Raw genomic sequence first — 21,812 nt, forward strand, 5'->3', positions numbered from 1 at the left:
TTGTACTTATAGATGAGTAATCCACTGCCAGTGGTAAGCTCTGGCTATAGTTGCCCCTGTTCAGTGGGAATTTCTGTTTGGAGGAAAATAGACAAATTAGACAAGGATGTGCATTGGAGTTTTTCTGTCATTGACTGAGAAATGCAGTGAGAGTGAGGAATCAATCCAAGCAACAACCAAGAACAGATCTCAAAAGTTGCAATGGAAAAAACAATAGTTTATTGTGGTCTGACACATTATAATAAATTGGTATGAAAATTGTACCTCTGTATTGTAATGCAAAAATGCATTATTGCTTAGAAAGCTGCACTGAAAGCTTTTGAAGTGTCTTCTCTCTTGTTTCAGTCACTTAAAAAAAAACTCACAAAGATATTCATAGGTGACTGTGTGTACTTTTTCCTTTCAGAGAGACCTCCTGCATAGTGGTGTTGGGCACAAGAGAGAACAGGGCAGGTGAGCAGAGACAGGTGCTGCCTTTTGCCCTGTAACAGTGGTACTCAGACTGGTGGGGTCACAACCCACCAGCTTGTGTAAAGGTCTCCTGGTCCCTTTAAGGTGGAGGGGAAGGGGAGAGGCAGCTAAGTGATCTCCAGGATTGCGTCACTAACAGGGGTGTGCTTATACTTATGGAGGGCTGCCGCAAGCTCCAGGAGGTGCGGGGAGCCCCATGCAGTCTTCTGCAGGGCTCCCTGAGGCTTAGAATGTTCAGATGGAACAATCATAAAGCACTTTCTGTTCATGAACACAACTAGGAAGTACTTTGCGAATGCTCTAATGGAACAGTCAAAGTCTTGGAGAGCTCTGCAGAGGGCTGCGCAGGGCTCTCTGCACCTCCTGCAGCTTGCAGCAGTATTTTTGTTGTTGGCAACCTTCAGTCTCGAGAGACTATGGTATCGCGCTCTGAATGGTGGTTCTGGAACAGCGTCTAGTGTGGCTGAAAAGGCCAATTCAGGAGTGACAATCCCTTCCACACTGGGAGCAAGTGCAGTCTGTCCCTGGTCTGTCTCCCTGGCTATGGGCCTTCCTTCTTTGCCTCTTTGCCTCAGACTGTTGGCCAAGTGTCTCTTCAAACTGGGAAAGGCCATGCTGCACAGCCTGCCTCCAAGCGGGCCGCTCAGAGGCCAGGGTTTCCCACCTGTTGAGGTCCATTCCTAAGGCCTTCAGATCCCTCTTGCAGATGTCCTTGTGTCACAGCTGTGGTCTAACTGTAGGGTGCTTTCCTTGCACGAGTTCTCCATAGAGGAGATCCTTTGGGATCTGGCCATCATCCATTCTCAGGACATGACCGAGCCAACACAGGCATCTCTGTTTCAGCAGTGCATACATGCAAGGGATTCCAGCTCGTTCCAGGACTGTGTTGTTTGGAACTTTGTCCTGCCAGGTGATGCCAAAGATACGCTGGAGGCAGCGCATGTGGAAAGCATTCAGTTTCCTCTGCTGACGATGCAGCTGTCACTACCCACTCTGCCAAAGATCTCCAGCAGCTCATGGATCGTTTTAGTAAGGCCTGCCAAGATTTTGGACTGACGGTCAGCCTTAAGAAAACACAGGTCATGGTTCAGGATGTGGACTCACCTCCCTGCATTACAATCTCTGCGCATGAACTGGAGGTTGTCCATGACTTTGTGTACCTTGGCTCAACAATCTCCGACACTCTTTCTCTTGATACCGAGCTAAACAAACGCATCGGTAAAACAGCTACCACGTTTTCCAGACTCACAAAGAGTCTGGTCCAACAAGAAGCTGATGGAACATACCAAGATCCAGGTCTACAGAGCTTGCGTCCTGAGTACACTTCTGTACTGCAGCGAGTCATGGACTCTTCGCTCACAACAGGAGAGGAAACTGCAGCACTATAAGTATAAGCTTATAAGAGTATAAGCACTACCCTTACACCCCTGTGAGCGACACGACCTTAGGGATCGATTCACTGCCTCTCCCCTTCCCCTGCAAAGACTTACCTTGGGAGTAAGACTCCCAAGAAGTTCGGGAACCACTGCTCTACCAGACTGATGTTTCAAAGCTGTGCTTAAGCCATTTCAGCCCAACATTGCATATATGCAACAGGGATCAAATGCGTGCACCTGTGGGCTGGGCAGAAATGGGTTAAGGAAGCATATTAATCTTCATTTATCTTATTTTATTTGACTGGCCCTACTCTAATTCTTTATTTGCTGTGCTGCAGAAGAAATGGCAGATTGAGAAAATGCTCCTCAAAAAGTTATCTTGCACTATTCAGTTGGATGCACTGCCAAATATAGATTACACTGGTCTAATGCATATCATGGTTGCAGGTTTGTACTGTTTTAGATATGGGCCAAGTGTGACTGGTCACTGTTGTGAGTTGATGCAAGAACAATCTGGTTTGGTATGTAGAACAGTCTGGTTTGCTGTGTAGGATAATACAACTGGATCTTGGAGCTCTATGTTTAAATTAATTCATGTGCAATCATAGTAGATTGTATGATGTTGGCTTACATGAACTTGGACGAGTCTTTCAGACTCAGTAATCCAACAGTAAAATGGAATTAGCAGTGAGTGGTCTGTCTTGCAGAGTTATTAAAAGGAGGAATGCATTCTGCGCATTCAGAGTATTCTGAAGTTGTATGCTATAACAATGACATGCAACTCTTGACTACTGGTAATTCTCATATTTGTTGTGTTTCCGCTTCACTTATTAAGCTTCAGAGTTGCATCTAAGTCCCAGTCCTAAGTGTTTGTTATGCTGCTGGAACACACATTCCGGCAGCATAACATGCTTTCTGGCTGTTTCAAACATGCCGTAGAGTGTGGCCTGGCCACTGCTAGAAGCGGCAAGTGGCCAGATCCATGAAGTGTTGAACTGGAGACACCCGCCACTGTAGGTAAGTCCACATGGTGGGGTCAGATTTTATGGCAGTGGCACCCACCAAATTCTAACCCCTTCCTGGCCCGATCTTTCCCCACAGGTTCTTGCAGATTTGCATCAGTTATATCCATGCTGATCCATAGGGGCTTACCCTGGAGGAAGGATTGCAGCCCAGTTCTGTGTGACTTCCCCCAAGGAGGCCTCTAGAAGTTAAAACTCCCTCATTGGTGCTCATGCATCGCTGCCCAGGAAGCTGGGGTAGATTGAGCTGCAAGTGTGATCTTCTTTGTATAATGACAGCCAAAAATTAAACTGTGTATGTCTGTTGCTAGACTTTTATCCTCTTCTTTACTATACCCTCTATTCATCACAATATTTGTCTTGTCTGGACATTCTAGATCATGCTCAGTGAGGCAGTTATTAAAAGATCAAACTTCCAACTTTAAAAACAGCAAAGTGCCCTTTTTTGCTTTCAGCAGATTCATTTTTTCCTTATAAATCCAAAAAAGATCTATTATTAAAACTGTATTTCAGGCATTATTTTTTGAGGAAACTATGGTTGCATCCATTGCCTTGAAAAACCTGGAAAGAACCCCAGTTTGGGTGTGAGTAGCTAATTATATAATCCCTTGGACATCAATCAGTGCCCCCTCTCCAGCTTATATGATGAGGCCCTGAAAGAAAAATGCAGACAATTTTTTTTTTCTTGCAAGAAGTGAGATGATAATTATAATAATGTGCCTGCCCATTTGGCTGGGGGCTTCATTTTAGTTTTATCTTCCTGGTGGTGATCTTTTCTTTTTCACACCATTTCCTGCTGATACTTTTGTCATGTATTTGCTATGCCCAGTTTCTTCTACTTATGCCCAGTTCTGAGTGTAGTGTTGGCTGCAGAATTTAGCATATGAGAATCTTGGGTTTTCTTGATTTTTTATTTTTATTTTTAGGCAAAAAGAGTGCTTGAAAATAGCAACAGTGGTAGTTTTTTTTTTCTAAAGCAAATTACTGTGCAGAATAAGACAAATCACTCTTCGTTTCCTTTCCGTGATTTAACCAAGTTTCACAATTTAGTTTTGTTGCGGAATTCAGGTTGCCTAGGAGTAGAATGTTTCCCCCTCTTTCGTCCCACAGAACTTGGGTATATGTTCTCCAGTCCATATCCTCCATGCTTATAGGTTTCTTCCAGTTAAGCTTCTCTGACTGTAATTCTGACAGTTCTCTTCAGCTTTATCCTTCTGGAGATTCTTCAAAAACAATACTTTTCCACTCTGGAATGCACAATGTGTGTATAATGTTCATGCAATGAGAAGCCATTGCAAACTTGAACTTTTCAGGATGTATATACACAGTGCAATACATGTGAGTGCTGTTTTCAGATAAGTGTTTACATTTTTGTACACAATGGCTTCCTTTTTAGGGAAAACACAGCACTCATATTGACCTCCTATCTCATCCCATGATTGACCTACTCATCTTTGAAGAATTTCTTATTGTCTTGTACCTATCACATGATGCTCACCTCTCTCATATCTTTCTGCATTTGAAAGTGTGTTTCTGACCAATCTATCTGCCTGCATTAGGGTTTGGCAATGCAGGGGGACAAGGTCAATTCTGCATAGGTTTTTTTTTAAGGTGGCATTGCCATGATCTTCACCAGGACAGCTTCTTATTGATAGACCATATTCCTCACAGTAGGCTCAAGGCAAAGAACTTCAGTATATGTGCAGTCTGTATTGAAACTTCACAACACAGATATTCAGACCAGAGGCTTTTTCCAGGCCTTAAGTGGAGGTCTTTTGCATCCCAGGTGGCTGGCAGTTGTGATGTTGTGCTAATAGCATACTTACTGGTACTTGCAGAAACTTCATATGCACCCAAAAAGTCTGCGAGGAACATAGAATTCCATTACCAGTGTCTAATAAGGTGTAATGCTGCTGAATAAGAATATTCTCAGGGTTCTTAAGCAGAAACCTGTTTTACAACTCGGACCACAGTTTTGTTTGAACTTTGACTTACATCTAGGGGCCGGCTTCTTATTACCAGAGCAGTCTTGGTTTTTTTTCCAGGTATGAACAAACAGTATGTGATCCAGCAATTGCATATACACCTGATGGGATTGCTTGTGATTTCTCCAGCCTTCACCCCTCTGCTAGGCGTCGAAGGTCCTGTAATTACGGAAGTCACTACCACCCATATCTGTGATTGCACAGATAGCAAATGACGCTTGTTGATGTGCCTGTGTGCTAGGAAATCCAGGACCTCTCATGGGTTAAGCATTTTATTGAGCGAACTAGCCCAAGAACCCAATTTGCAAGGCAGCATTTGTGACTGTTACTATTGCAACTGTTGATAGCTCCCACCCTAAATCTAGTAGGATAAAAGGATGGTAGAAATGCTGTATGTCCTAAGTGTTTAGCCATTTATGCTTGTTATCTTCTTTCTCTCTCCTACTTTTGTTTCTCCCTGCTTCTTGAATTGGATAGTAGTGACTGAATTAAGGTCTCATGACTGATTGCTAAACTTGTCTTTAAAAAGGAATGTCCTCTGATAATCTAATCATTAATGGACTGCTCCATGACTTGTGTAGATGAAAGACTGAACTAATTATGGCAATATGGAGACTTTCAATGGCTGCCTAATACTGTAATTCTACTGACGTCTGTGAATCTACACGACTAAGTCCCTTCACATTTTTATACTTCACTTTCTCTAAGGAGCTCAGGGCAGTTACATGATTTCTTTCCTCCTTTTGTCTTCACAACAATCCTGCAAGATAGGCTAAGCTGAGAGATAGTGACTGATCCAAAGTCATCAAGGAAGCTTCATAGCTGAATTGTGTTCTAAACCTGGATCTTCCAGGTCTAAGTCCTATACCAGAACCACCACGCCATCCCTTTCTTCACCAGAAGCAACCCCAGTGGGTTTCTGGTGCCCAGGGTAATGCTTGATGTTATGACGCCATGCAGTGACATGATGTCATCAGCGTGCTCACACTCCCAACTGCTTCCCAATGGGAAAGCAGTTGGAACGCGAGCTCTCGCTCAGCAGCTGGCCAGGCGATTTCACCCAGCCAGCTGCTAAGAGGGTGCATGCGCTCCAACTGCTTCCTGATGGGGAAGCAATTGGAGCATGTGCTCAGCAGCTGGCCAGGTGATTTCGCCTGACCAACTGCCAACAGGATGCATTGGCTCCAACTGTGCTCGGGGAACAGGAAAACAGTTGGAGTGCATGCTCTGGTGCCCCCCTCAATGTGGCACACAGGGCGTGCGCTATGTTCTGCTGTGGGGTGGTATGCCCCTGAGCAACCCTTCATCTGCGCATATTCCAAGTGTGCTGTGTGTGTTTGGGAGATGGGGAGGAATGAGGGAAGAAAAGGTAAATGTGGTAGGTATGCCTCACTTATGATTTTAAATATATGATAACCAAAAACGATCCTATATTCTGATTATCCTTTAAACATGTGGTAAGAAGAAGAGCCCTTCTGGTTCAAGTGAAAAGCTTAACTAGTCCGGCTTCCTGTATCTCACAGTGGCCCACCAGATGCCTCTAGGATGCTTCTACCAGTGCTTCTTTAATAGTATTTTGTCAAGCCACTGTTTTTGTAGCTGCTGGTATCCTCCCTGAAAACTCTAAAGTTCTGCAACTTAATTGAATTGGACCAGGCAGCTTTTCAACTTTTTCTGTAACATCTTTGTTCTTTAATAGATATGTCATCATCCAGTGTTGTCAAACCAGAAAGACATGTCTGGAACAGCTCATGTCAAAATTTTCATAACCTTCAGGTCAAAATTGCCCAATCTAAATGTCTGACACAAATCTCTTTGAAGAAACTCTCTGGGGAGCAGGGTCTCCAAACATACATTCTCTTTGCAAGTGCCCTCAGGGACTTGCTGGTATCAAGAGGCTTTGGGGAAGATTAGGCTGACTAAACTTTTCCAAACAAAATCTCTGTAGAAGTCCTTTGAATAGGAGCCATAGCACTGGTGCTAGTCTATTGGTGTTGTGTGCATATTCAAGTATCTTTTTACTGAAAAGTTACATCTGCTAGATCCAGTTTGCAGTATTTTTGATAGGACAGTATAACCAGTCTATCCAGCAGTGACTTTTGGACAACAGATCGCTCTGAAGGTGGGCGATTTCTGGTAAACAACTGTGACACTGTTAACATAGCAATGGAAAAAAAATTCCCATAATGATTATAGATTGAAAATCCTAGGAGGGGGTGGCAGCAAGTCCTGGTTCTTTTTCCCTGCTGAATAGAATTGCTGTTTCAGATGTGCAATGCAGAAATGCCATAATGTCAGCATGGGCCTATTTCTGAATACAAAAGGGAACGTCTGCTAATAAAGAACCCCCTGTCCATGTCTAGATGGTGGAAAGAAGCTCTCTGGTTCAGTTACTCATCACTTTTTAGGATTGTTTCCCTTCAAACAGTTTTTCTAGGAAAAATTATATTGGTTAAAATATAAGCTCTGTATAGTTAGGATTACCAGATACAAATGGGGAAAGAGTGCCTATACCTTTCACTATTCATTGTATATAGAAGAAGGAATTTGGCAGGTGCAGCTCAACATGGAAGGGTTTAAAAAGTTGCACCTACCAGAATTCCCTCTTCTATACAATGGTTAAAGGTTTATGTACTCTCTCTCCGTTTGTATTTGGTAACCCTATGTATAGTTCCAAGTCAACTTGCGTATTTGTGCAAACCAGACATATTGCAACACAGTATTTCCTAAGATGCCCAAAGATAATATTTAAGGTAGTCCTGTTTTTCTTGAACCACTTTCTCTCTAATGCAATGCTGTGTGTATGGGTTTGGGGAGGGATAGAGCAAATTCAAGGTTTCCTACCCTTTTCTCCATAGGGACTTTTTAAAAATAAAGTTTGTGTGAAGAGAAGTGTTTTCTTTATATGTAGAAGAAGAGTACTTGGTCAGAGCCCAGGTGGGGTTGAATCCAGCAGCGATGGCACATGCCAGATCCTACTTTTTCTGTTAAAGAGCTTCCCGCCCATTCTTCTTGTCAGACTTGCACCAGCTAAAGAGCTGGCACAGGTCCAAGGAGACCCACTGTGGAGCAGAGAGGTAAGGAGAAATAATTCCCCTTCCCCTTTCCAGGCCCCACCATGCACTCTCCTCCCCCCTCCCCCCCCGCTATAACATGCACCTTTTGGTGTGGCTGCATCGGTGGGGAAGGGGGAAGAATAGGGTTGGGCTCTGTGATGGTTTCCATGTTGGATGAGAAGCATGCTTCTTTCATCATTCCTAGAATGGGTGAGTTGTGAACAGGTTTGTTCTAAACAGACGGAGATGCACAAGTGAGGAATAAAAGCGTGTTTTTGAAAGAAATGTAAAATATGTGAAATGAAAAGGAGATATGCTTTGAAGGGATAGGGGTAGGAAGTTAGAGTAAATATATGTATATTGATTGTGACAATGATAAAGCCTTCTTTTCTTCCTCCTTTCTGATCCTTCCCACTCCAACAGGAGATGGCTGTGGACTTATGGTCTTCTATCAAGATAGTGGAACTCTAGCATCAAAGAATTACCCTGGGACGTACCCTAACTATACTCTCTGTGAAAAGAAAATTACTATGCCACAGGGGAAACGGCTGATTTTAAAAATTGGAGACTTGGATATTGAATCCCAGAAATGTGAATCTGGTTACCTGAGCATCCACAGTGCTACAACAGTGCACGGTATGCAACAATAAGATGTGAAGTTCTAGCTATGTTTAAGCAGAGCTAAAGAAGAGATTCCTCCCCCTCTGTGGGTCGGCATTACTATCATGTTTACCCGCCTTCATTCCAGCAGTTGGGAACTTTTTGCTTGTGTTTCAGATGAAATATGGCTTAATGGCCAAATTCTAATCTTAAGGTCTTGAAAATGAGGGCTGCAGACAGCGCTAGCACCAGGTTGCTAGAAATCCTGGGGTAAAAACCTACACTAGACCCCATGTCACCCCTTGCCCACTCTCTGACATTGGACTCTACAACTGCCACAAGTATTGCAATTGCTTTATGGGTTGGCCTGAACTAGCTAATTCTCAGCTGGTGTTCATTCTTACTAATCTCTGATGCCATTCCTGACCATAGATCACCAAGTATAATGTGATACCCATGGTAGCTGTGTTTGGGAGCTGCCTTGGTCCCACTGGCATGGTTGCTGCCCCCTCCAAAGGTGTTTTGGGCGTGGTAGGAAGAGGAATGCTGCCAGTGTCTTAATCAGAAGCTTGGGACATTCAAGGATGCCACTGCAAGTTCAGTTATTTTATGAGAGGGTATCCATTGACAAGATAGGAGGCAGTTCTTGCATGTGTGCAGAGACTTATTTAGGTTGGTTGGAGGAGCTGCCAGGGAGGTAAAAACTGGCTGGCATCTCCATTCCCAGGGAGGAGCAAGCTAAGGGAGCCATAAAAGATGAGGAACCTGATAGCTTCAGAACCCTCCTTACATCTGAAATACCTTGGAAAGAAAAGGGAACCTGAGACCAAACCATGGGAAGTAGATCAGTGACCTGCATGCCGCCACCCCCACAATTTGCTACTGCCTTGGTGTTGCCTCTGATTGAACTGTATACTTGCTCTCCTTTTCAGGACCTATAAAGCAAACCACTCTGAGAGCTTTTCCAGCCTTGCTCTCTGAGCTGTTAACTGGTTTACTGGGTATTATCTGGTGTCTTCAGTGTGCAAAGCCCGTCCTCCCATAATAAAATATGAACCCTCCTCAGAAGCTTCTCTAACTGGGCTTAAGATTCTTCACACACACACCCTTGTTGAGCAAGGTTTTGCACTTTTTCTGTCTTGTTATATAGATGCTTTTAAATAGTAGCTTATTCTTAAGTCATTTATGTTCATGTGATTTGGACGGAATGATTTAAAACTTCTTTGTTCCCATTCTGTAAAGTGCTGGATAGTATTTTCCTGCCTCACCTTCCTTGCTGTCTTCTGCTCACAAGGACCTTGCCACAAGAAACTGGGGGAGTTAACGTGAGATTTGTTCTGCTGGCTTGTCACTCATGCACAACCCACTGTCTAGTCTCTTATGCAGGAGTTTGTAGTCATCTGGAATACACTTAGGTATGCTGTCTTGAAAGACTTGTGGCCTCAGACCAGTCGGCATTAGGCTGAGTCAGCCGTCTTAATTATACCTGAGCAAAAGACAGGTCACTAAGAAGCTTAAAAAAGAGACTGCAGAAATGTATCTGTGGGAAAATGAACCGGGGGGGGGGGGTGTGTGGTGGAGAAATGAGTTGCTTCATGACCTTTGTTATTTTATATTTCAATGTTCTTTACCCTTTGCAGTTTTTTTTAATGCTTTCATGTCATGCCATGCTTCACATGAACTGGATTAGCTAAATATTAGCATAAATTAAGCTGAACTTGAAATTTGCTTCAGTAAGTATGCCCAGAATGGCATAGTGGTCAGGGTGTTACCAAACTGCTTGGAGAATTACTTAATAAATGTCTTCCTTGAAGGATACAGGGCACTCAGTCAGGCCCCTGCCAAGGGAAGAAGTAGCTAAAGAAAGTAAAATGACTCCTTGATAAGGAATCTTTAAACTAGGTAGAAAACCAGCCTGGTGCAGAAATTGGGAACACCTCCTTTTTAAATAATAGACTGGAAGAAGATGAAGCTTCCAATCAAAGGATGCAGATTTATTTTTTAAAATGAAATGTCACGTGTATCTTGTAAACCTGACTTGTTACAATATGATTGTGTCTTTAAGCAGCATCTGAGGGGAGAAAGAAGGAAAAACACGTTTGAGGGAAGGTGTTGCACAGGAGATAAATCTTAGCCTTTTATCACAGACCCTGAGCATAGAAGGAGAAGATGGGAAGGGTTTAGAGAAGGGATTGGAGAGAAAGCAGGGAGCACAATTATAGTTGCCATTTCTGGAGACCATCTGTCAAACCTTGGTCTGCTAGGTCCGAGGTCTATGCAGTGTGGGGCAAGGAAGTTGTTGTATCAGGTAGAGCACATTTAACTGACCAAAATACCCCAATATTTATTGGAATTTGAGATGCTGCTTATATGTCCCTCTGGGGCTGATGTTTTAGGCCTCTAAGAGCACAATACTAACCAACTTTCCAGCTCTGGCATAGCTTTGCCAGTGGGTCGTATGCTGCATCCTGCAGTTGGGGGGCAGTCAAGGAGGACCTCTCATGGTAGAGCAATGTTTATTCCTTTACTTTGGAGTTGCATTGCCATTGTCAGTGCTGGAAAATTGGTTAGGATTGGGGCCTAAGAGCTTAATTTGGTTATTTCCCCTCTTTTGTGTGTTAATGTGTGATTTGGTGTGTGAATAGAGTTTAATCAAGCACAGATAGGAGTATTCCTGATATACAGTGAGTATTTGCGTGAGAAATACAAATACAGGCAGAAGTCAGATGCCAACAGGAGATGGAGGTTTTCACATTACAATGACACAGGAATTGCAACATCATCCCTTTCCCCCAAAGTATATAAGCTACAAGTGCATTTTGGCAGTAAACAGAGGGCAAGATGAAGTTTTGAGCACTTGACCTGAGTTCTTCAAGGCAGTGTCCATAGTTCGTATTGTGGTCTATTGATGTGTATAGAGACTCCAAGAAAATAGTCCAGAATGCATTGCTAATAACATGCCAGCAGGCAAAGTTGATTTGCACCATGCTTACTGGCTTCTGTTTTAGAAACATTTGTGCCATGCTTACTAGCATCTGTTTCAGAAACATTGTCCATAGCTTATAGATCTCATGCTTTCAAGGAAATGGACCACAAAGAATACAAAATACAGAAAAGCATCACTTGAAAAATGGGGTTGGACCTGGACCAGGAAGACTCGGGTTTAAATCTCTGATGAACCATGAAGCTTAGTGACTGACCTCAGTATTCTTCGGCCTAAACTACCCGAGAGGGATGTTGTGAAACCATCACCCTCCACAGTTGCGGAGGAGCTACACACATAATATTGAGCTCCTTGGAGGTAGGACAGTAAAGAAATGTGAATAAATTATTCTAGGCAAATTGTTCTTTAGTGACTGGGAATTTAAACGAACTGGATGGGGACTAATAAGCTGCAACACAATGCTGATAAGTTGAGTGTAGGCAATCCAAGGTTTGTGGTTGTTGCACCTGGAGTGGGGTTATGCTTGTTGTGAAGGATCAGGTTGACCACTTGAGCAGTCTTTTTGGCTGTGCTGCCTGATGCTCAGGTGTCATCAGTGGTCAAGAATACTTTTTTTCCAGATTCATTTGGTAAGGCAGCTGTAGCTCTATGTCACTGTGTTCAGTGCAACTAAATTGCATGAAATTCACACAAAACTTCTAACTTGCAAAGCACGATACAGCTTTTATTATTTCAGTTTTACCACAGTTGTAAGCTGTTCCTATTTCACACAGAGAGAGGCTTGGCTCTTGGTTTTGTGAAATATGAGGCTTGAACTTGATCTGAGAGATTCAGATCAATCATTGGCTTCCTACACTTTGGGTGAAGTTAAACTTTGGGTTAGAGCTAGGCTATAATTGTGACTCCTATACAAGCCTGCTAAATAAGAGGTCCTGTTCTGTGTGTAGTTTGCTTCCGGAAGTACAAGTGGGAAGCAGACATGGGGGACAGGGTCTATTCTGCTGTGGCACCACAGCTGCTTTCCCACAGATCATCTGCATGGCTCCTTCTGTCTCCTGACAGGCAGTAAAAGTTCATGTATTTCAATGAGTTTTTGTCTTGCTTAGTACTTAATAGGATGCTGCTTTTAACAGCAATGAACTTTGGGTATTAACCAAATTGAAGCAATTAACAAATGTCTTTACATTTACCACTTTATGATCTCTGTTTGCCACTTTTAGGAGGAAATACTGAACAGCAGGATACAAGTATTTTTAAATAATTCCATAGCATTAATTCTCTATTAGAATTCTCAGGAGGCACAACTGTACAGTATATGCAGTTATTTGGACTTGGACGCACACCCATGCTTGATGGAACTTCCTTTCATTTATTTTTAAATCCACAGTTATTTTCCTGCTATGTTTCACATGATTTATTTTTATTTGTCTAATCCTTCTCTGTTTGGCTGTGGTTTTGCCTGTAAATTAAGCCTTGATTCCAACAAAGAATCTTATTTATTTACAGACAAAATGTTAGTTTTAAAAGCTGTGAAAGCTTTCACTAGTATGTGAAAGCTGAGTGTATGAATTGCTTGCTTGTTGGACCTTATACTTTAATATATAAAGTAAAATTATGTTACAAGAGCCATTTGCCCCCATCCACCTAGCTGCACTTATAGAGACCACCTTCCCATACAATGTAGATTATCGGTGCTGATCTAATATTATTTTTGAACTGATCAGCTCTGTGAATTAAGATGAACCCTCCTAAGAGTCAAATGTGGAGGCTGTTTGCCATTGGAACAGTCTTTTTGTTTGTGTGGTACAGGAGATTGCATGTAAAAATTTCTTTCTACGTACATCTTGGTGGACTGGAGTTAAAATCTAGCATCCTGAACCCAGTTAATCTTAAGGTAAAAGGTAAAGGTTTCCCCTGTACAGTCGTATCCAACTCAAGGCGGTGGTACTCATCTCCCTCACCAAGCCAAGGGAGCCAGCATTGTCTGGAGACATCTTCTGTGGTCCTGTGGTCAGCATGACTAAATGCTGAACGGAACGTTGTTAACCTTAAAGAAACTTAAACATGATTAATTATACCTTAGGTTGTGTCCTAAGATATTAGACACACATTATAGTTGTTTTTTTTAAAAAATGAGGGATCAAATTTAATCCAGAAAAGAGAATTGATGAAATAGCTGTAAAATGGAACACTGAAAGCTAAATATTGCTCTTCATGTAGTATTTTATATGATGTAGGACCTGAACACTTCAAGAACCACCTTCCCCCATATAATCCTGTACACCCCTATGATCAATAGATAGGGTGTTCAAGGAGAAAGGAATCTTCTATGGGTCCTTTTTAACTTCAGTTGCTCATTTTATGTTGTTGCTTTTATGTTGCTGTTATGTTGCTATTTTTATCTCCTATATCATTTTTAATGGTTTTATTCAAATGTTTTTATCAATTGTATTTTTTGTTGAACACTGCTTTGGGTACCAGAAAAGTGGTATGGAAATCTTTTAAGTAAAATTTTTTGTCTCTTTATAAATAACTAAATAAAACTTAAATTACAAAAACGAATGTTCTGAAGGATTTTGAGTAACTGTGGAAACAGAGATCAGCTTAATTGAAAATTTTAGGGGTACATTAATGAAACCATTGTGGCCCATTCTGCCTGTGTTCTGTATTGCCAGTATTTTTAACCTTCCATGTGGAAGAATTGGCTGATCCTAGGTAGACCTGTACCTTATGTAGTTACAGTATTAAGTTACAGTATTTCTTCAAAGGGGGGGGGCAGACCCAAAACATGTTTAAGCGAAAGCGGATTCCTTTTCCTTAGGAAAATCAGCAGTGTTTCTTATAGGCTATAGTTTATAAATGGTTAACACTGCTGTAAATAGTCTTTATATTTGCTTTTCTTGCTTGTAAAATATTTTCTCCTTCAGAAAAGTGTGTCTGGGTTCCCTCTTGTTCTTTACATGGTAGTTGCAGCTAAAACTGTTGCATCTGGTGATGTTATCTTACTGCAATATTACATAGCCTTTGAATGTTTCACCCTTTCTGTAATGGGTTACTGCTCTTTAAGAATGTTGTACTTCAAAGGCTAGTGAGCACCAGTCATGCACTTGAAGCTAAAACAATGTGCAATGTTAATACAGCTTTCATTTTTGCTATACTGTACTCTGAAAATAGAATGGCAAGAATCTAGCTCTCAGAGCAAGTCAAAGGTAAGAAGCCAAAATTCCAAAGTCAAATATGCATGTGGCTACATGAGATTTCATAGTAATGACTGTATTTTGGCTACCAACATTTTTCTAAACCTATTTTGTGTTCCATCTAGGGCCATACTGTGGCAATGTGCCTGTCCCTAAAGAAATCATCTTGGATTCTAATGAAGCAACTGTTCACTTTGAGAGCAAGTCCCATGTATCTGGAAGGGGCTTTCTGTTGTCCTTTGCTAGTAGTGATCATCCAGGTACAGTAGAATTCCATAAATCATTATGGGTAGAGTAGGAGTCTGGCCATCTGCCGGTAAGCCTCTCTCCCTTATCAGGACTTCTTGAAACAGTTTGAACAAGGGAATAGACAAGTGCATATAGTGAAAGGAGGATTTTTAATTGACATTCCAGCCTTTCCATCTGACTACTTGCTTGTCCACCATGGAAATGGGAGGGAAGGGAGATTAGTCTATATCAGAGGAAGGATAGAACTGTTCTCTGGTTGGCAAGGCAAGTGAATGTGGTGAGCAAAGAACCACCAGATTTCTGGTCCATATATACAGTATATGGACCATTGACCAATAAGTCCCATTGAAAATGGGACTTCTCAGCAGACATGGATTATGCAGTGAGAGAACCCATGCTAAACTAGAATACAAATGGGTCTCTGCAATAACTCTGTGGTTGACCCCAGAGTATTTTGACTACTGTTTCTCAGTGTTTGGGGAGCTTCATAGTGCAGAATGTGGAGGAGGCTTTTATTGGCATGCTTTAATGAAGAGGCAGCTTCTGTACCTACTGTAGCTCCAATTGTCTCCAATTCTGTAGCTCCAATTGCCCTACCTATACTCATGGGGGATTTGGCTAAGGGGATTTGACCCCTATCTCTATCTTGATGTGGGGTCATTGAGTTCACTGCTTCGTAGCATATAGTGGGGTCAAAAACAAAGCTTGGGCTAAATGAAGAACATTTAGTTACTGCTTAGAATACCTTGAAGATTTTTCATGAGAAGCAAAAATGTTATAAAGCACAAGTCAAGAAACTCTTTTAAAAATACCCAGGAGGTTCAATAGTTTAGCTTAACAAAGCCAGCAGGTTTTGATTGCTTTTACTTGCAAATAAGAAGGTTTAAGAAAGAGGCAGTGGCAGATAGTGCACTGCTGCGCAGACCCATTCTATGTGCAGCAGTGCCTCTGGAGCAGTGGCACTGACATCATCCTCATCCTTACTGAATTCTGGGAAGCTGAACTCCAAGCTGTGTGGCACTTGGTTTAGAGCTGAATGGCCATGCAGCTTTGCAGGAACAGTGCTGGCAGAGAGACCCTGGAACTGCAGCAACTCCATAATCATTTGACCCTGGGTTTTGCTGACTAAAACCACAGTGTTTGGTGAAATGCGTTTGCCTATCTTTGTGATTTTGAGTATCGTAACTACGAGGGTCGCCCAGAAAGTAATGCACCACATTTTTTTTCTCAGCCTACAGTAATGGCACGAATGCGAAACTTTAGATATACATTATTTGAATTTTCAGGAGCGCGCACACAAATTTTTGGTTTCTTCAGACAGATAGTGTAGCTGCAGCAGTGTTTCGAAATGGCATCTGTAAGTGATGTACGTTACAAGCAGCGTGTCGTCATTGAATTTCTCACTGCAGAGAAAGAAACTGTTGGGAACATTCACAAACGTTTGTGTACAGTTTATGGAGAATCTGCAGTTGACAGAAGTACGGTTAGTCGCTTTGCACAGAGGGTGAGGCCATTAGAAGGCAGTTCGGCAGAGCTCCAAGATTTGCAGCGTTCGGGGCGGCCATCCACGGCTGTCACACCTGACAAGACGCAGCTTGCTGATGTGCTCATTCGCGAGGACACATAACGACTAGGCAGTTGGCGCTGAAGCTGTCAATCAGCAAAGGAAGTGTGGATGCAATCATCCGTGCTCTTGATTACTCAAAAGTGTGTGCACGATGGGTTCTGCGCTGTCTTACGGTGGACCACAAATCTCTCAGAAAAAACATTTCTTCTGAGTTGCTGAAACGTTTTGAAGATGAGGGGGAAGTGTTCTTGTCCAGGATTGTGACAGGTGATGAAACCTGGGTTCACCATTTTGAGCCCAAAACAAAACGACAGTCGATGGAATGGCGTCATCCTCAATCTCCACAGAAGAAAAAATTCAAAGCAACTGCTTCCGCCGGTAAGGTCATGATCACTGTGTTTTGGGACTGTGAGGGCGTCATACTCATTGATGTGATGCCAAGAGGCAGCACCATTAATTCTGAAGCTTATGTGATGACATTAACCAAACTCAAGAAGCGCTTCCAGCGACTTCGGCGCCATAACAACCCAGGTGAATGTTTGATTCAACATGATAACGCTCGGCCTCACACAAGTTTGAGGACTTCGGAACACATCACTAAACAGGGTTGGACTGTGTTACCCCATCCACCCTACAGCTCTGACCTAGCTCCCTCAGACTTCCACTTGTTTGGGCCATTAAAGGATGCCATTCGCAGAAGACATTTTGAGGATGACGAAGAGGTGATTCGCACAGTGCAGAAATGGCTTCGTGACCAGAACAAGGAGTGGTACCGGTAGGGCATACATGCCCTTGTGTCTCGCTGGAGGAAGGCCATAGAACTGGATGGAGATTACGTGGAAAAATAGGGAGTGTAGAAGAACATAAGAACAGCCCCACTGGATCAGGCCATAGGCCCATCTAGTCCAGCTTCCTGTATCTCACAGCGGCCCACCAAATGCCCCAGGGAGCACACCAGATAACAAGAGACCTCATCCTGGTGCCCTCCCTTGCATCTGGCATTCTGACATAACCCATTTCTAAAATCAGGAGGTTTTAATATCATTGAAACATCATTCTTTCTTGTGTATAAGTTTCATTGTGTTCAATAAATAATTGTTGAAGAAAAAAAATGTGGTGCATTACTTTCTGGGCGACCCTCGTAGTTCAATGTGGCTTGTGTCTTTGGCCCTCCAACCAACTGTGTTTAAGTCTTGACCCAATTATTTTCCTTCAAATAGATGTCAAGGTCTGGGTAGTGATTAACAGTTTTATGGGTGAACTAATAGAGGGTACTGCTGTTTCTTACATACAATTCCAAACACTTGTTTTTAAGGTATAAAAAATTGCGTCTAGAGCATAGTACTCACTGAATCCATTTTCCCTGTTCTTCCTCCCTACCGATGTCCTCAAGCACCCTGAAAAGTCACTGCTAAAGGTCAAAGACCCCTAGCAGCAGCATGGTATGGGTGCTGCAAAGCAAGGGAAGAATGTCTGGAAGCTATAAAAACTGTTAGTGGATTGCACCCTGCATGTGAATTCCTCCTGGCTTCCATGAGTGTAGCTTTTGTTACTCGTAGTTGTGATCTAATGTCACTAGTAACTTTCCAAAACTGGAAATACCAATTTTGTTCCTTTTTAGTATTGCAACTAATGTCGCAAATTCAGTTTATTATTTTATTGTTTCTACTTTCTCAAGCCCCTTCCTCTGGGATTTCTTAACTTTTCTAGCTATTTGAACCATCAGACAATAAAAGCAGAGGATTATCCTGAAACCAAGCTTTGATTAAACTCAGCAAAGAAATCCTTATGCTTCTAAACCAGCAATTTTCAGCGTGTCATGGAACATTGATGCCATGTGTGTGCCATATGAATTTGGGGGAGGGTTATTTATTAGAAGGGCCATTGGGAGACGTGAGTCCCCTGCCAGCAATTTTCACCCAGTGTGCCATGGCACACTGATATGCCATGAATGGTCCACAGGTGTGCTGTATGAATTTGGGGGAGGGTTATTTATTAGACGGGCCATTGGGAGATGTGAGTTCCCTGTCAGTAGCACGGTTGTGCTTTGTCAGTTGTCAAAAAACTGATGGTGTGCCTTGACAATTTTAGCATGTTGTCCGTGTGCTGTGAGATGAAAAGGGTTGAAAATTGCTGTTCTAAGCTAAGACATAATCCTGTTTCAGACTTGAATCTCTTGCCTTGATAGAAATCTTGCCTTGATAGAAATCTTCAAAAAAAAAAAGTTCCAAGAATGGCTGGCTATCAGAATTCTTTCCAGCACATTTGCTTCATAATGTAGTACAGGGCATAGGATATGATTTATTGTTCACTGAAATGGTGACTGGGCATAATTTCTGAAATAACCATTCCTGCACAGAAGAAATTTGACCTTCCCCGGAACAAAGTTAAAAGGAGAGTAGGAGTTTGGGAAACATTCAGGAGAGTAGATAAAAATGTTGCTTAACTATTGATGGACTTTTCAAGCTTTCTTTAAGACCAGTGTTTTAGCTTGGGTCAGCCGCATCTCTCTGTCGATATGCACACATGCTTACATTGCAGAATCACAAATAACTTTTATTTTCAACAGATCTAATCACATGTCTGGACAGAGCAAACCACTATGTGGAGACTGAATATAGGTAAATATAGGTTTGGGTACTGTACACTCTTGATTGTCATGTTGCATCTTGCACATAACATACTTACTGCTGTAACCGGGTAACGTACATGACCACTTGTGATGTGTTTGAAGCCCTGCTGCCAGCCACAGGAATGTGGTTTGTTGTGTTTTTTAGAGATATTTAGAGGTATCTAAATTTGAATCTGTGATTATGTACCTGATGGTTGTCTAGGAGAGAGACCAAAGTTTTCTGGGAGTCATGGCATTCCAGAATAATTAAGGAATAGTGTTGCAGACCTCTAACTATCTTGATCAGTCAGCAGTGCCAACATAAACTTAGAAAAAGGAGACTCTTGCTTCTAACAATGGAAGCAGGGGTTTCAAAGTGCTGAGCATCATGCAGGATCAGTCCGAAGGATTGGAAGCTTATCCTTGTCACACTACATAGTTCTCCATTTGTTCTCTTTTAAATGAACATTCCAAAGAATAACATTTAAACCAGCTATTATGGGTGTGAACATCTTCATTCAAAGATATAGTTGGACTACCTTTCCTTTTAATTAACTGTGGGAACCAGTATGGCAACAGAACTACACAGTGAAGAAAATGCATTTCAGTTGCTGTTTTTGTGCTCATCTGTGTAACTACATTAAATACTTGAATAAGTTAGAACTTCCAAGCAATAAACACCCATTATCTGGAAGTGATTTGCCTTTCAAAAGCATGGTAATGTTTTGCTGCATGATGTTCTTGTGAGTGAGACATTATGTGACTCCACAACAGTCCATATTCCTAACAGGATTCTCTCTTTCACTACTATAGTAGGTATTGTCCAGCTGGTTGCAGAGGTGCAGCAGGTGATATATCTGGGAATATAGTGGAAGGATACCGAGATGTAAGTACCTGGGCTAAAGAGCAGGTCTAGGGAAAGATGGAGGGATGGCAGCATTGTTTTCTGAAGAAATTTTATCAGTAGATGCAAAGGAGCAAAGTTTCACCTTGGATTCAAAGGCCAGCAGAACAATGCAAAGTGGAGGGTAGATGGTTTCTCTGAAGCCTTGTTAACTGATGCAGGCAACATTATAAAAGTCACTGCAGAAGACTGTTGTGAACCAGTGGGCTGCACACAACTTGCATTTTCAATGCATGTGGTGGGTACTGGACTGTGGATAATGAATGTGTCCCACCCAAATTTTTTAGCCAAATTCAAATTTCCCACCCCTCTGAGTCATTTTCTTAGACTTGCGTTTAAGAAATCTACATGGGGATTGTGGTGATTATGAGGAGCATAGGCAAGAAAAGCATTTGACCTACCATTGAGAAATAAAATAGGAGTTAATGGTATATGAATATTGTCAAAAAAAATTGTGTGTGTGCTAGTAGGAAATATGGCCTGTTGTATTGCTGTTCCAGAGTATGTGTGCCTATTTTGTTTTTATGAATAGAGCTCTTCTAAATCTTGGCATTGTAGTGGTTTGGGGCAGAATGTAATCTGGTATGGTGCTGTAGGTGCCAGTTGCAGCCATTTCCTGTTCAGTTTGCTGAAGTGGCAATGCTGTTCTGTTTTTGGGAGCAGAAACCAATTTTAGCAAAGTGCCCAGAGTGAGGTTGTAAGTACTGTAATTGGAACATCCAACAAAGCTACAGCAACATGTTGCTTTATTCTTCCTCACCTTATATATTGGAGAATGCTCTGTGTTCATAATCTTTCTCATGTTTGGGGGGGGGGGGTTACTCAAGTTTTAATATTAATCTTGGGACATATTTGCCCATCAAGTAAACTTGTTGACTGTGAATTTCTTGAATACTAAAATCTGGGATTAACTTGGCTTTTATTTCTGCATATTAGACCTCCTTGTTATGCAAATCTGCCATACATGCTGGAGTAATTGCAGATGAGCTGGGTGGCCAGATCAGTGTGATTCAGAAGAAAGGAACAAGTCGTTATCAGGGAATCTTGGCCAATGGCATTCTTTCACAGGAGTAAGTATTTTGTGTGTTTACCCTTCATTGTGTGATTTTAAAGAAGTGGAAAGATGTGGGTGTCCCATGACAACAAAAAGAACAGGTGGGATGCTTGCAAATAGCTCCCTTAATGGTAGGGAAAGCAAGTGGTTTCTACTCAGGATTTCACCATTACTTGTTTGCCACAGAAAGTGGTGCTTTAACTTGTCCAGTGTGTGATTTGACCTATAAATCACTGAAGCTGCTTTTCATACTAAGATGATGCCTTAGATCAGGGGTGCTCACACTTTTTTGGTTCGAGAGCTACTTTGAAACCCAGCAAGGCCCGGAGATCTACCAGAGTTTTTTTACAATGTTCACGCCATCATAACATATAACACTTATGTGTACAATGTATGTTGGTGTACCTTGAGCCCCACTGAGTATTACAGGACTTACTCCTGAGTAGACATGCCTAGGATTAGGCATGCAATTGAGGCTGCAATCCTAGCCACACTTACCTGGGAGTAAGGCCCATTGAGTACAATGGGCCTTACTCCCGGTGTTTCCTCCCATAGGCACCTGAAGGGGGGGTCGGCACTCCGCGATCTACTCATTTTGCCTTGCGATCTACCGGTAGATCGCGATCCACCTATTGAGCACCCCTGCCTTAGATGGTGTTGCAGAGTGGTAGCCAAGCCTGCTGATTATTTGGTCACTTGCCAGTCCCAATCACCTGATAATCTGCTTCCATTTATCTTGAGCACCTGAATGCACCACTCACTTGGCCAGCCACCTT

The 21,812-nt window shown here is 42.2% G+C and overlaps 1 protein-coding gene across 2 annotated transcripts in view; it reads left to right on the forward strand.

Annotated features, from left to right (window-relative positions):
- Positions 1-21,812, forward strand: part of DCBLD1 (discoidin, CUB and LCCL domain containing 1) — a 39,672-nt gene that overhangs the window by 5,059 nt on the left and 12,801 nt on the right. For both annotated transcript variants that reach the window (XM_066611117.1, XM_066611118.1), the window contains exons 2-6: positions 8,334-8,546; positions 14,777-14,911; positions 19,037-19,088; positions 19,892-19,964; positions 20,919-21,052. In XM_066611117.1, the coding sequence (XP_066467214.1) occupies positions 8,334-8,546; positions 14,777-14,911; positions 19,037-19,088; positions 19,892-19,964; positions 20,919-21,052 (607 nt within the window). The remainder of the gene's footprint in view (positions 1-8,333; positions 8,547-14,776; positions 14,912-19,036; positions 19,089-19,891; positions 19,965-20,918; positions 21,053-21,812) is intronic.

Source organism: Tiliqua scincoides, chromosome 1 (genome assembly GCF_035046505.1).
Source record: "Tiliqua scincoides isolate rTilSci1 chromosome 1, rTilSci1.hap2, whole genome shotgun sequence".
NCBI lineage: Eukaryota > Metazoa > Chordata > Lepidosauria > Squamata > Scincidae > Tiliqua > Tiliqua scincoides.